Raw genomic sequence first — 15,621 nt, 5'->3', positions numbered from 1 at the left:
TGTGTAGGCCTGCATGCATGTCCAGATGCTTTGCAGATGATGTTGCAGAAGACTTTACTGTGACCTGAAGATAAATATTGCTCAACAGGATGATGACTGATGTTCCAGTGTAGCTGATGATACGATTGTGTGAGATAGCAGTTCCCCTGACAAAAAACTAATGCATTTCCCATCAATCGAAACAGTTTAAGGGCAAAGATCATTGGTGGCTTAGTCATAATGATACATGTTGAGTGTCAGTAGTGAGAACTGAGAAGTGTTAGTTTCTTGTGATACAGAAGGGGAAGTATAGAAATAAGCTATCTGTGTTTCCCGGTAAACTTTACATTCAGTTAAAGAGTTCTTGGTAACATGTCTATCTTAATGGTGATAAGCTACAGGATGTGAAATCATGTTTTATCTCATGATATCTGTATACTTCTTTTTATGGTATTTCACAGAACATTAACATACAGATACTGAATAAACAAACTAAGTATGGACATTTCCTCTTGCAAAACCAAATCTAAAGAGTTTTGCTATGACAGTTTTGATGATAGCTAACCATGTCCCATGCATGGTCTCCATCAGCACATGGAGTTGTTTCACTTCTCCTGTTGAAAGGTCAGTATCACTTTTAGGACTACTCCACCCAAGGTCAATTTATATACACCATAAAACAAACCTTCACACTCCCAGCACTGATGTCCATTCTGCTTCGGGTTCAGAGAGATTCTTAAAATGTAATTTAATACTGACTTTGCTTGAGGGATCAGAACAGATTATGCAGCTCAGACAAACTGCACATTATTAGAGAGGAAACATTCCTCAGATGGTTGGTGGATCTGGCAACACGGATGCTTGGCACGTCTGTCTTCTGAGAGTGTGTGTGTGTGTGTGTGTGTGTGTGTGTGTGTGTGTGTGTGTGTGTGTGTGTGTGTGTGTGTGTGTGTGTGTGTGTGTGTGTGTGTGTGTGTGGTGTGTGTGTGTGTGTGTGTGTGTGTGTGTGTGTGTGTGTGTGTGTGTGTGTGTGTGTGTGCGTGTGTGTGTGTACTTGGCAGCACTACACACACTCCGATGTCACGGTCGTCTTCAACATCTGTCCAATTCGAAATGATCGCCAGGCTCACACAGAGAGGGACTCAAGGCAGCGGGGAAAACTTCAGCTTTCATTCAGTGACCACAAACAGCTGTAATGTGCTGAATTATGCTTTGTGTTAACTTGCATATGAAATGCAATAGCATTCATATTTTAATCCTTGTATCATTAAGGTTGTGTGTTCCTTAATCAGTAGTATTAAGGAAGGGGCAACTATTACATCTGTGTTTCCTCTAAAAACAAGAAATGTCTATGGTTTCTCTAATTCACTTTAAAGCCTTGAAAAGACCAACACACACAAAAAAAAACCTGAGTAAGACCAAAACAACATAAAACATTTGCTTTGTGTCCCCTTAAACATGTCTTTTCTATACCATCACGACCAAACACATGCTTTTATCAGGACTAAACCCCAACATAAAATAAAAAACACATCTTTAAATAGTCATATGATAAAATATCACCATAGAATAAGTTCCTTGCAGGTATTTCCACATAATGAAAGAGAAAGTCAGTATTTACTCAGCAGACTTCCAGAAAGTGAAAGCAGTCCTGCGGCTCCAAGGTCAAAGCTGAAATCTGACACCTCATGCTAAACTGCATGAAAGACAATTGTTTCTGACAATAAATCTAAATCTATACTGTTGTCATTGGCCTTTTCTTGATTTTTGTAATTTACTATCTGGAATATAGGCTCCACCGTAGCCTTTCTTATCTCATTTTTAATTCTTCCTGCAAAGCACTTTTTAACATCTGGATAAAAGTAGATCAACTTTTCTTGTCTATGCTGCTTAAAACCCATTTGTGACAATACATCTGTATCTTTCTGGTTTTATTTGGCTGGATGTTGTTTTTATTTTGGCATGTAACACATACACTTTATCCAGCTTATTTTATAAAGTATTTCGTCTTAACTGTCTTTATTCTTCTTCCTGCAATGTAATGTCTTACATCTACAACTAATTTAAGAAGTAAGAATGCTTGTTTCCTGGAATCAGTCTCTGCTGCCATGTGGATGTTCATCCAGAGTCTCACCGCCTCTCTGCAGCTTAACCCCGCCCACACCGAGCGCTCAAACCGGCCATTGGTTCCCCGTGGCCCGGTCCTTCCCACTGGAGGAGTTAAGAGAGAGTCACACAGCTGGAGGTCAAACACAGAAGGAGAGCCGCACAGAGGCTGATACTTCAGTCTGCTCAGTGGAGATGTTGTGGAGTTTTCAGACTTTATGAAAGAAGCCCTCCAAAGTGTCACAATGTGGAAACCCGGAGCCGGATCCAGAAGCTCCGTGAGTCCCGCTGCTGTCACCGCGGTGTCCTGCCTGCTGGTGACCGGGATGCTGGTGCTTTCGGTCGGACACCCGGGCAGCGGAGACCCGGTGGAGCCTGGGGCTGCAGCGACGAGCGGGAAAGTTTTCTCGGCGTATTTCAGGAAACTTACCCGGGAGAGGAGAGCTATAAGCCCGCCTCCGAGGAGAAGCACCCCCCCCGGGCCGGTGGAGCCTCTCTCCCCGGAGGACCTGTTCATAGCGGTGAAAACCACCGGGAGGTATCACCGGCAGAGACTGGAGCTGCTGCTGGACACCTGGATCTCCAGAAACATGCAACAGGTGAGACATAATCTGATACCCAGCTGTGGAAGAAGTACTCTGATGATCATATACTTAATTACAAGTAGAAATATTATGGTCTTTAAAAACCCCAAGGAAATGTTCTGAGCTGAAAATGTCCCCTAAGTACATGTATCAAAAGCATACAGCATAATGTGCAATAGACTACTATTCATCTGTTTAAACAAATACATTTCATATGATTTTAAAGTTGTGGTTTGTCAAGGTTGAGTCAAATGTATTTAGGTTACTTAAAATACTGGGTAGAGTAGTTGTAAAATACTAAATCAGATCATATAGAATAAGTACAAAGTAGCTAGTAATGAGATTTAAATAAACCTAGTTGAGTTACAATGACAACTTTACTTCTAAAATGTAGTGAAGTAAATGTTTATGTAGCATAAAATGTAAAGTAAATGAAAGAACAAGTTTGTCAAAATAATACTTAATTACAACACCCAGTAGTTTAAGTACTTAGTGCCATTTAACCACTTATATTACCTGTCATTGTAAACAATACTTTTGAATTGTATCCAGGACAACTTGAGATAGCATACGTTATATAAAACCAGACTACACCAAAATGTAGAAAAGAGACTTTTGCTCAACAATAAACTATTAAAGCTGTTAGAAACCTGCAGAAAGGTAAACGACTCTACTCTCTGTGTTAATGTGGGTGAAAACCATTCAGAAAGTGAATATTCAGTAGCCTTTATCATGCAATTTGGTGCAAATCAGTCACACAAAAGGAGACCAGATAGTCTTTTTCTACTGTTTACTACTAGTAAACTTTAAATCCTGTGTTTATATGGTTTATCAGCTGGTGCAGTTTTAATATTTGACAAGATCAAATGCACATTATCTGGCTTTAAGTGTGGTCCTGTGTAAATAGTTCCTATATCAAGGGAAGTTGTAAAGCTTTCCCAAATCTCCTGCTGCCATTGCAAATGAGTTATAAACCCCCTGTAATGTGCCGGTGTCTGCAGGCCCTTTGATCCCGCTGCCAGTGCATTGTAAAAGTGAGACAGAGGCCTTTGTATGAGAGGAGAAGTGAGGAGCTAACAGGCCAACCACAGGGCTGCTAACGTGTTGACATTATACAAGCGGGGGTGTGAAGAGGAGAGATGGATGAAGCCTGGATTGCATTAAGTAGTTTCAATGAGATGCAGATTTGTTTGCAGAGTTGGGAATAAAATAATTGTTCAGTTGTTGTTTAGACTGTCGTCGACATGCACAGATTCACTGCGTAATGAAAAACGGCTTCAAACATCAAGAAAAACTGAGGCTTTAAAAATAGCAGACAAAGCCAATGAAGTTCATTTTCAAAGAGGTTTGCAACTTCAGAGTTAGAATGAAACAAAACACAAGTTTAAGTTACTTTTCCACTTCTTCTTCACCACATTTAGGGGAAGTTGTGTGATGTTTAAACCACTAGCCTTAGATAGTAGATCTGTTTGGCCTAAAGCTTTTAGTATTGGGTTCAACGCCTTTTAACTAATCTCAACATCTCTTTTTTCATATGTATTACACTTACACGGTCATTTAACACTGAAAGGAACAATCATTTTTGCATGAGTAGCAACACAGTTTCTTTTACTTAAGTAAATATTGTGAATTGGGCAGAATCTACTGATTCTTTTTTGGAATAATTACTTCGAATAGGAGAAAAATGTCTGTGCCTGGATAAAAGCGTCTAACAAGTAACATGTAATGTAATGTAATATCAGCTTTACTATCAAAGAAAAGTAAGGAAACAACAACATATTGATTATGGGAAGCTAGAAACTATATTTTTGTAGCTATTTTTGCTTGAAAAACTATGAACTAAAACTATAGCTTCTGGTTAATTGTCTAATCATTGCAGCTCTACATCTGAATTCATCTTCCTTCACTGATGATACTAGAAACCATCTTTCCTCATGATTAAACCATCAGTCTGTGATCTGGATCATTGAAAGATGACTTTAAAGGAGGGATGATCAGTCTCACAGATAAATATTTAAAATCAAACACTACAGTTTAGCTCTGCATCACGGTGGTGAGTGAGTCAATCTGTTGCTGTACAACACATGAGGCTGTGGTAGACTGCACCCAGCGGCTTCAAAGCTCCTAATCGAAGGCAGACAGGACTGTGGAGCGAACAGCGGTCGCTCGGATTTCCATTCAAACCTCAGTGTTTGAAAGAGGAGTCGTTGCAGTCTCATCCCATGCTGCACAGAGACTGTTGACATGTAAATAGAGCTTATGTTGGAGAAATCAGCTGATTCGTCTGGCGCATTCCTGCCCCGCTCTCACGCTCAGGTGTGTGTGTGTGTAACTACCTGCTTCCCAGACACACCTCTATACTGTAAGACTGCTGAGTAATGGAAACACACACAGATGCACACAGCGTACCTTGTCATGCCCTGGGAACCCAGCCGATTTCTCACGGGAAGTTAAAAAAGCATCTGATCACAAGAGTAAACACACACAAAGACACCACTTTCTCCCCCTGCCTTAGTGGCTGTTGTTGTTGTGATCACTGTTTCCTGTGTTGTAAAACTCCTACAACCACCAACCCCCCCCCCCTCTTAAAATCCACATTTTCTCTCCACTGTGACCCCCTACCCTCCTCCCAACACACACTGCTGCTGCACACACTCACAAGCTCTCTAGAGGCTTAAGAGTGGAAAGAAAACTGACTGACGAAAACTCACAGCTGGCTGGACACGCAGAGAGGTTTTTCTCTCTCTACCACAGGCAGTGGTACAAAGATTTATTATTTAATTTGTGCTGCATGGCAGGAGGGTTGCAGATGGGAATCCCTCTGGGGATTTTCCTACGTTCTTCAGGAATGATAGAAAGTATAGAGATTCTTTTTATTGTTTTTGTCCCTCTCCTGTTGCAGATTTATTGATATTACCAATCCCTTTAAGACAGATTAAGGTTGACTGTAGACGTTTGTTTGACACATGATTACTACTGAATGTAAAGCAATATTTACCTAATAGGTGTAAGATTTACCGTCAGGAGTTGTATAATAAAAATATTATTGCATTTTGTTTGGAAGAGTCCAACAGGACACCCAAGGACATGTGACAACCCATAAAGAAGTTCTCAAACTGATAAAAACATGACAGAAACACAAGAAAGACATACATGAAAAGAGAAGACCACAGAGCGCACATGAGGAGAAAAACCAAGCAATAATAGATTTTAAAAATGTAAAGAGAAGCACAGTCCATAGTTCATTTTTGCAGGTACATAGAGCCTAAATTAAACATCATTTTCTTCCCTTTTCGTAAGAGACACTTGGGAAATAGAGTGATTTGGTGTGACTGCATTTGACATGAGGTGAGGCTCAAGTGCTCATTTTTAAGTTGAGTGTGTTTGCATGAAAAAATTAATAAATTGCAGACCTTTTAGACGACGGAGAGTAATTAGACGAGTCAACACAAACATAACGTCTAGTCATAATGTTTTTTATTTGGCATAAAGTCCTTTTGTAGTCGATTAATGTCTGAAAGATATAATGCAGAAAGGTTAGTGGACTCTTGGCATCTTTCCCGCTGAAGCTGTGCCAGGCTGCACTGCAGCATCTCATTAAGTATTGATCTGTTGGCGTGCAGGTCGAGGTCCACTTGGCATCAATTACTAAAGTGAACGTTTTAGAGACTTCAAGGACGCTTACAGCCATTGTTCTAAGAACATTTAGCTTTAATTGCCCAATTTAGCAAAGTCTTAACTTAAAGTGCACCTATCATGCTATTTCTAGGCAATAGCATAGGTCTCAGATATATAAAAACTAGGGCTGTCAGTCGATTAAAATATTTAATCGCGTAATACTCTTATCAACATATGAGTGGACACATATGCTTTAATGCAAATGTTTGTTTATTATCATTGGAACAATGACAAATATTCTCCTGAATATTCTCAACACAACAACCTGGAACCTCTCTCTCTCTCTTCACTCTCTCCCAACCCTGTGTACTTCTCTGCACTGAGCCAGTTGCTCAAACAGACACGCTTGTTTACAGTTGAACTGAACTGAAGTTCCCACTGTGGGTCAAAATAATGCGCTGTGATGTGCAGTCGACACGTTGGATGCGATCCGAATGATCTAACGCAGCCCCTCGTCCTCCACCAGTGGCGTAACACGGTTAAGATTGGCCCCGGTGCAAATATTGTAATTTAAAATAATTACTGGGCACCCTTACCTCTTGCTTGTTTCATATTAGCGAAATGTTAGCGCATGCTAAATGTTAGCCTTCACTTGGCTCTATGACTGACTTGATCAATTGATGTCCTGCTGCATTATCCTAGAATTAGGGCACTATGTATAAAAAGGACATCCTCCACTATTATCCCAATATGGATGTAAACAGCCTGAAAATTAGAGCTAGGATTCAGCCGTTTCACTTCCACTCTATTGTTCTGAAATACCAAAAAAAGAAAAATATTTAAAGGCTCTGTTCTGCAGCTCTGTTTTTGCACCCAAGCTGTTTTACTTCCTGTGGAAAGTTGAGGGGTCTACACGGCTTCCTGAGTAGTGAGCAGTGACCCTCAACCCTGTCACTCAGCGCGCACACACACACACACACACACACACACACACACACACACACACACAGCTGCTCTGCTGTTGATAGACAAGGCGCTTACCTTTTTCTTGGCTTGCATCCAATATTTGCATTGCACACTGCTGTTGGTGTGTGTGTGTCAGCGTGTGTATGTGTGTGACCGAGGAAACAGGTGGAGTCTCACCTGAAATCATAAACAATCCTCCATGAACAATGATGGTGGAGCAGTGAGTCCCTTTTCATGATGGTGTTTTTGTTTCTGCTGGAATAACATGGAGCGTGTGTTTGTGTGTGTCTTTCCATAGACGTTTGTGTTCACTGATGGAGAGGACGAGGAGCTGAGGAAGAGGATGGGTGAGCCACACGCACACGCACACTTGGCAGTTTTGCTGAGCAGCAACAGTGTTATCTGCAGTCAGTGAGCAGGAAAGCAGGAACCGGGCTGCTGACTTTGCAATAATGCGTTTCCATGAAGTGCAGGAAGTCACTTCAGTTTTATCAACAAGCCTTTCCTCATCTCACTCATGGAATTGTTTTACTTGCAATGAGCCATTCTTCTCACTATCTGACACATTGTACTACTCTATGCATAAAAACATGTGTAATGAGGATATTTATTAGGCTGTGTTCAATCTGCATGCTACTTACTAAGAGCTTCTTCAATAAATAAACATAATTGATCTCATGTTGTAGATCTAACCAATGCCGCGTCGGGGCTTGTTATTCATTTTGATTTGTCGTTGATATCAGGAGATCACCTGATCAACACCAACTGCTCCGCGGCCCACAATCGCCAGGCTCTCTCCTGTAAAATGGCTCTGGAATACGACACTTTCATCAACTCTGCCAAGAAGTAAGAAGACGCTCTTCTCACACACAATAACACCTAGTCCTCTTTTATTCAAGTCACTAAAGCCAGAGACAGGAGAGTTCAGAAACGATCTTATTCTTTCTCTTCTTCGAAAAATAGCAATAAGTTATGTTGTAGATCTGTGTAACAATAGGTAGATGTGATTTCAAAACATGAATTCAAACCTGCATAAAAATGTATTCATATTCATTATTCATAAATCATTTGTGGTGAAAACACGGTTTGCTGTAAGGCTCCGGGATACATTTTAACGAAGGTTCAGTATCCTGCAGTTGTTTTAAGAGTTACCTTGCCAGCGGGGGCATCAATGTCAATTTTAAATTCGATAAATAAATTGACACTCATTGAGCATTTGACTAACTGTCATGTGTTGCAGGTGGTTCTGTCACGTGGACGATGATAACTACGTGAACGTGGGCTCCCTGCTGAAGCTCTTGTCTCAGTTCAGTCACTCTCAGGACGTTTACCTGGGCCGGCCCAGCCTGGAGCGACCCATCGAGGCCACGGAGAAGCTCGGCACCGCTGACATGGTAATGATTTGATTCACCTTGCAGATGCTCAGACGGTAGCTAATGATTTCACTTTATATTCTGCTGTTTCACAACCTTATTCCCTGCTTCATGACTATAACAGATATTCATCCAAATTGATCTCAGTCTGTGGGATTTTGCAAGCTTCTTAAAGGGATAGGTTGGATTTTGAAGTAGCGTTGTATGAGGTATTTGGTGGTGTGCATGGTTAGTTTGGAGAACTATTATGGATAGGGTCAGCAGCAAACTGTATTTAAGCCACATACACAATATCAGTTTAAGTACATGCTGTATTGGGAATAATTTAGCTGCTTTACCTTTCTCTTGTCGTTTTCAAAAGGAAAATGAACCGCTTGTCGATGCTCTCTATAAAGCTCCCAAAAACAATTATCTAAACTAACCCTTATTGGTTAGTTCTTTTTGTGAAACTTCTGTGTTTTGAATGCACGATTACCCAGAAAATAACAGATGAAGAAGCAGTAGACAAACTTCAATGTTGTGCAACTGAAGGTCAAATCTTCTTTAATTGCTATTGCCACTTAAAGAGAAGCTTAACCCAAGTAATACGAAACATATTTTAGCCAAGAAAAAAATTAATCCATTTCAGCTTAAAGGTAGGGTAGGTACGTTTGAGAAACCGGCTCGAGATACACTTTTTGTTATATTCCATGGAATGCTCTTAACATCCCGATAGCAATGAATATCTGAAGTGCTTTGACAAAAAATCCATAAAAAAATGTCATCTGTGGAAGCCGTAGTACTGTAAAAAGCACGACCAATCATCTGAGCCGGCCCGGCTAAAATAACTGGATGGCCTACCTGCCTGTCAGCCTTCCATCTGTGCACAAACTTATCTCATGCCCTCATTGGTCATGTGCGCGTTCGTGTGTGTTGGAGGAGGGGCTCTGTAAGGAAGTGGCAGATTTCTTCCGGTTGTGTATTTTCTAATTCTAGCGCACTCGAGCTGGTTTCTCCAAAATGACCCACCCCACCTTTAAGTGTACTGGCTTTAACTTTCTGTCAGACAGCCATCTCCATTAACAGAAGCTTCTGCCTACACTTTGAAGTCAGAGCCAGACTCCTTTCACAAAAACAGATTTGACCTTCAGTTGCACAACATTGAAGTTTGTCTACTGCTTCTTCATCTGTTATTTTCTGGGTAATCTTGCATTCAAAACACAGAAGTCTCACAACAAGAACTAACCAATAAGGGTTAGTTTAGATCATTGTTTTTGGGAGCTGCCCACAGAGTTGGATCGACATGTGTTTGTCCTTCACTGATGCCAGAGCAGTGTGATCACAGACCCATCTCTCATGCTGTTTGTTTGTTTGCAGAAGCAGGTGAGTTTCTGGTTCGCCACCGGAGGAGCAGGATTCTGTCTGAGCCGCGGCCTCGCTCTCAAAATGAAACCCTGGGCGAGGTAAATACACAGTGGATAAATGATCACAAGATGTTTTTTCATCTGTCTAAGCTACATCACAACATCTCCTCTTTCCTATGTTTTTATATTTGTAGTAATAATAATAATAATAATAATGAATTTTATTTATAGAGCTTTTTTTCTTGAAGCTCAGACAATTAACAGTGTAAAAAATCATAAAAACAACACACTTAAAGGTCACCTATTATGCAAAATCCTCTTCTTCATGTCTCTTCTACATCAACATGTGTCCCCTCTGTGTAAAGAGACTCTGAAAGTTTCAGGAACAAAGATTCTCTCTCTTTTTGTCCTGATCCATTTATATAAAAACCTGTCTGAAAATGAGCTGATCAGATTTTGGCCACTTTATGATGTCATAACGATGTTTTGGCTTGTGTAACCATTAGCCAATCACCAACCAAGGTAACCCCCCCCCCCCCACCTTATCACCTGAATCTCCTCCTAGAGCACCATTGTGTTCTTTGTAACCAAATATCTTTCAGAGGGGCGTGGGGAGGGGCTCCTTATTTTCATCTAAAGTAACAGACAGAGAATCAGCACTTTTGAAACAGGGCTGAAACAGAGGGGATTATGGGATGCTGCAATGATCTGTTTGGTGTTTGGAGCCAAACACTTCAGAGACATGTTCTGTATATATTTGATGAAAATCAGTATAATAGGGGACCTTTTAAAATATATAAAACACAACATTAATTACAGATTAAAAGCAGTTCTGAAGAGGTGAGTTTTGATTTGTGATTTGAACATTCTTTCCCTGTGCAGTGAGGGCTCCTTCATGGCGACGGCAGATCACATCCGCCTCCCTGACGACTGCACAGTGGGCTACATCGTGGAGGCACTGCTGGGGGTCCGCCTGCTCCGCTCAGCGCTGTTCCACTCTCACCTGGAGAACCTGGGGCTGGTGTCAGACATACACAACCAGGTACACATGTGACCGCCGTCGATTAGCCGTGTCTGCGTTGTGTTTTGTTGAAGGATGAGACCCGAGCCAGCAGTTGAACCGATCTCCGTTTATTCACTGGCTGACAACAGATAACAAATCAGTCGTTATTATATTAGTTTTCCCTCACACTGACTCAGACCTAGTCAGGTATTTAACGTTTTAATAAATGAAGAACACACAATTATTAAATACAAAACACAGAATTTGTGTGATTATAATAAAGGAAACACACACACCCACACACACACACCCTCACACTAACATACTGGCCTATCAGCAGACTGTCTAACAGCTTGTGTCTGTTTTCCTCTCCAGGTGACTCTCAGCTACGGCACAGTGGAAAACAGCAGAAACACAGTCAATGTGAACGGACCGTTTTCTATAAATGAAGATCCTACAAGGTAAAATATCAGTAAATGGTGCAGCACAAACACCTTACAGTCACTTCATGATTCATTTCATATTTTTGTTGGTCTATAAGTTGTAAGAAAATTGGGGAAATGTGACTATATAAACCAGGCGATGGTTTCAAATTGCTTGTTTTGTACGACTAAAATGCAATATTAAGAAAAACAGGAAGTCCTCACAATTGAGAAGCTGGAAATTAATTTGTATTTTTGCCTATTAAGTTGATTTTCAAAATTGCTTCTGTCAATCAACGTAACAATTTATAAATTAATTGTTCAGCTCTATTTGTGATTATTCTCCTGAGGAAGTGTCCCAATTTTTTGACTTTTAAACAGACCCACGCTAAATTATTTTTGATGGCAAATATAACGTTTTAGCCTGTAAAGGTCAGTCTGTGATGGTCAGTCTGTAAAGGTCAGTCTGTGATGGTCAGTCTGTGATGGTCAGTCTAACACAAAAGACGGCTTGCTCGCTGAACACTGAGAGGAACAACATTGACATTAGAGGCAACCAACAATGGAAAGGATAAAACACAAACCGATCTTATCTTTAAACTTCCCGACATTAAGAGTGTTTATTTTTTATTTGTCCGGCTTCCCTTCTTTCTTCCCCTTTCTTTTCCTCTTGTCAGTAATGGTATCATTGTGTATTGAATTGGGCTGATTGTCATTACTTCTGACACAGATGGTGGATATAAGACCTCGAGATAATAAGATAAAGCTGTTGACGTATTGATGGACGGGTTAATCGAAAAAGAATCAAATCCATCAAAAACCTTATGTTTATCGACAAAACCCAGTGTCAGGAAACTCTTTAGTTTTAAAACATGTGTTCTCCATTATGTAAGCGATCTGGTTGTGTATGTTTTACTACTATGACAAGCTTCCTGGCTTTGTTCATTGTGTGTGTATGATAGCATGCACACGGCTAATTGTATTCACAGTCTTATTTTGAAATCTGCAGTTGGCGGCTTCCAGGCATTGTGACACTCATTTCCCTCTCATTCTCAGGTTCAGGTCGGTCCATTGTCTGCTGTACCCAGACACTGCTTGGTGCCCCCGCCCTCGGTGACTCTAACCCCCACCCAGAGACACACTGACTGCTGGAGGAGGACAAATACATCTCTGGTGTAACTCAATTTTTCACTCAAGGAGGAGGAAATCATTGCAGACATCCTCTCAGACAGGAATTCAGAGAGGAGTCTCACTGCTGCCCTCCTCTGGCTCACCAGGGAGGAAGAATCTCTCACGTCCAACAGCAGTCTGGGAAACAGACTTTTTTTTTACGAGGGCCTGCCATTTTATTAGTTTGACACCTGAACTCTGACTCTGTGGACTGTTGTTGGGTGTCAAAGGGCCACAAATTGTAACAAGAGCAAGAGACTAAAGGTCAGATATATCAGTCTGAACCAACAAATGATCCAACAGATTGACATTATATCAATTGACTGCTGTTGAATTAAGCTTTTTTCTGCTTTTTCACACATTTCCATGGTAAAATAATATGTTACTTGCCCACTCTCTGTTCTCCTCACATGCTCAAGTGTTATCAGTTTGTAATGTAATACATGAAGGAACAATGATTTGTTATTTTTCAGCCTAATGAGGCTAAAAGCATCTGGGAAATGTTGATGGTTTTATCTGACGCTTATCCTTCCCGTATTCAGTATTATCTTTTCTCTGAAGTATATCATCATGACTGTCATTACGCCGTCTTATTTCTGCTTATCTTCAATTAATTTGAGGGAATATGCTCATTTGTTTTCACAAGAGGGTTGGATAACATGGTCATGTGAGCTTTAGAGCTGATAGTAAACATATTTGTTTACCCTCAGAAAAAAACAGGCTAACGGTTTCCTCCTGTCTTTATGCTAAGCTAAGCTAACTCCTGGTTTAAGCTACATATTTTTAATACAGACACAAAAATAAAAGGAGATCTTTGCATTTAACTCTTCGCATGAAAGCAAATGATAGTATTTCTCCAATTTAACAAACCTCTGAAGTTCATATATTAACTCATTTGGTGAGGCCTCTGTTACAAATAATGCTTTTAACTGCCTTTATCCATTTCAATAGCTGAATTATGATCATTAATGATGCTTTTTACACAGTAGCAGTGTAACAAATATGTCCCGAATGACTCATGTTGGGTCGTGTTTTATCTTTCTGTGCTTTGAAAGCAGTTGTTTAACTGAATGAAAGTTGTTCAATTTAATTCAGTCCCGTGTAAAATGAATGTATATGATGAACCGTTGCTTCTGAAGCGTACATGCTACCTCCAGTATCTGGACTGTGTGTAGACATGGAATAAAAACCGTTTTCTTTTGATATGTTTCTGTGATTTTCTGCACTTTGGGTGAGTTTTTAATGGGGTTGTAATGGGCCCTCCTCCCACCTTTCACCTCTGACCTTGTTTATGTGCTGGTGGGTTCCTGTCTGGAGACCCCCACCCCTCTGCATCTATAACCCCACAAACACAGCCTCTTATCTGATGCAGCCATACACAAGACCCCGGAGAGACAAAACAGCAGCAGAACATTAATGGTGTGTGTGTGTGTGTGTGTGTGTGTGTGTGTTTGTTTGTGTGTGTCTCATGGCTCCTCTCCCAGCAATGTCAGGCTGCAGACCCAAGGGAGACAAACAGTAACACACAGAAGTGAATCTGTGATCTGCTCGTGAGTGACACCTGCTGGATGCCTTTGTTACTGCAAACAGATAGCACGTGTTTCTTAAAGAGGACATATTATGCTAATTTTCAGGTTCATAATTGTATCTTGTGCCGCTTCTCTGATATATTAACATGCTTTAATGTTCAAACTGTCTTTATTTCTCTCATACTGCCTGTGCTGCCACACCTCTTTTCACCCTATGTTTGAAACCAGAGCCAGAATGTGGGAGAGAAACTCTGGAGGGAGGGAGTTTGGGAATTTAGCTTTACAGACCATTAACATGCACACAAAATGACATAACACTATACAGGAAAGGGAAAACCCCAATAACATAATAGGGCTGACGTTCTTCTGAGCATATATCTTTCCGTGAGCTGGAAGTACATTATAAAGCTTTCCTATTTGGCCTTGTATCTTATTACATTTTAAAATATAAAAGCAGAGGCTAAGGAGTAAATGTTCTGAGTTAAGGTGTCTAAAATATATCTGCATTGAGTCACCTTGACTTGTTTTCTAATGACATCTGTTAAAACTACTATTATTAAATTATGAGCATCCTAAGGCAGTGAAGAAAAGACAATAAACTAATGAATAAAACTCATCATGCAGATGTTCTCACATATTTATATCCAACAGCTGCTGTGAAATAAACACAACCTCAAAAAGGTTGCTAATGTGTTAATGCATTTATCATTGTGAAACAAACACTACAAGGATTGGATGAGATTAAGATATTTCTCTTATCCGATCTTTCACTCTCTATTTAATATTTTGTAGGTAAGGCTTAGCTATTAATATAGAACAATATGTGTCCTCTTAACCATTTTAATTCAATGCATCTTGCAACATATGAGCTAATAATAACATTAGTAGAACATGTGAATGTTAGCTATAAAAACGTACTTAAATATTTAAATGTGAAATCTTTCAAAACCTTGAACTTTTTAAAATATCTTAGAGCTAAAATGTTGCAAACTTGACAGGTCCAGCTTTTACTTAAAGGTCCCATGTCATGGCCATTTCTACTGATCATATTTCCATTGTTGAGGTATACTAAAATAGATTTATATTGTTCAATGTTCCAAACTCACATTGGTTTCTCATACAGCATCTCTGTATAGTATGTGTATTCACTCTCTGTCCTAAACGGCTTGTTGGAGCTCCTGCCCCCCCCCTCCCTGTGAGCCCAGTGTGCTCTGATTGGTCGGGACGTTGCGAGGCTCAGCGGACAGGTTTCCGGGTCGGCGGGACAGTGCGAAACTCATCCTGAGCACACACAAACACTCACAGCCGAAGTAAAAACAATAAGTGTGGCTTGATATTGAGTAAGAAAAAGGTTGATAAATGCTGTGAGAATGGGTCTGCGGAGAGCATTTCTCCGCGATCCCAACTCGTCTATTACCAGCGTTCAGGGAGCTCTATGCAAGTCAATGGGGACTCCCTGTTAGTTAGCCAAGGGATCCTGGTGTGTGAGGTGCTCTGCGGATTGGTCCATTTGGGCCAATCCGGTCAT

At 40.5% G+C, this 15,621-nt stretch overlaps 1 protein-coding gene across 1 annotated transcript; it reads left to right on the top strand.

Annotated features, from left to right (window-relative positions):
* Positions 1–2,243: 2,243 nt before the first annotated feature.
* LOC117482395 (beta-1,3-N-acetylglucosaminyltransferase lunatic fringe-like) lies at positions 2,244–13,767 on the top strand. The gene is made up of 8 exons (XM_034130510.1): positions 2,244–2,684; positions 7,552–7,600; positions 7,997–8,099; positions 8,494–8,647; positions 9,983–10,068; positions 10,852–11,011; positions 11,348–11,433; positions 12,451–13,767. The coding sequence occupies exons 1-8, from the start codon at positions 2,304–2,306 to the stop codon at positions 12,509–12,511; spliced, it is 1,080 nt and encodes a 359-aa protein (XP_033986401.1). The 5' UTR covers positions 2,244–2,303; the 3' UTR covers positions 12,512–13,767.
* The last annotated feature ends 1,854 nt before the right edge of the window (positions 13,768–15,621 follow it).

This window comes from Trematomus bernacchii, unplaced genomic scaffold, assembly GCF_902827165.1.
Source record: "Trematomus bernacchii unplaced genomic scaffold, fTreBer1.1, whole genome shotgun sequence".
NCBI classification, from domain to species: Eukaryota; Metazoa; Chordata; class Actinopteri; order Perciformes; family Nototheniidae; genus Trematomus; species Trematomus bernacchii.
This window is presented reverse-complemented; position numbering and strand designations above follow the sequence as displayed.

Bases quoted from the DNA above. Each gene is read 5' to 3' on its own strand.
- LOC117482395 (XM_034130510.1), top strand. From the start codon at position 2,304: ATGAAAGAAGCCCTCCAAAGTGTCACAATGTGGAAACCCGGAGCCGGA. The intron at 2,685-7,551 runs GTGAGACATAAT...GTCTTTCCATAG, and splicing joins TCTCCAGAAACATGCAACAG to ACGTTTGTGTTCACTGATGG. The intron at 7,601-7,996 runs GTGAGCCACACG...CGTTGATATCAG, and splicing joins GGAGCTGAGGAAGAGGATGG to GAGATCACCTGATCAACACC.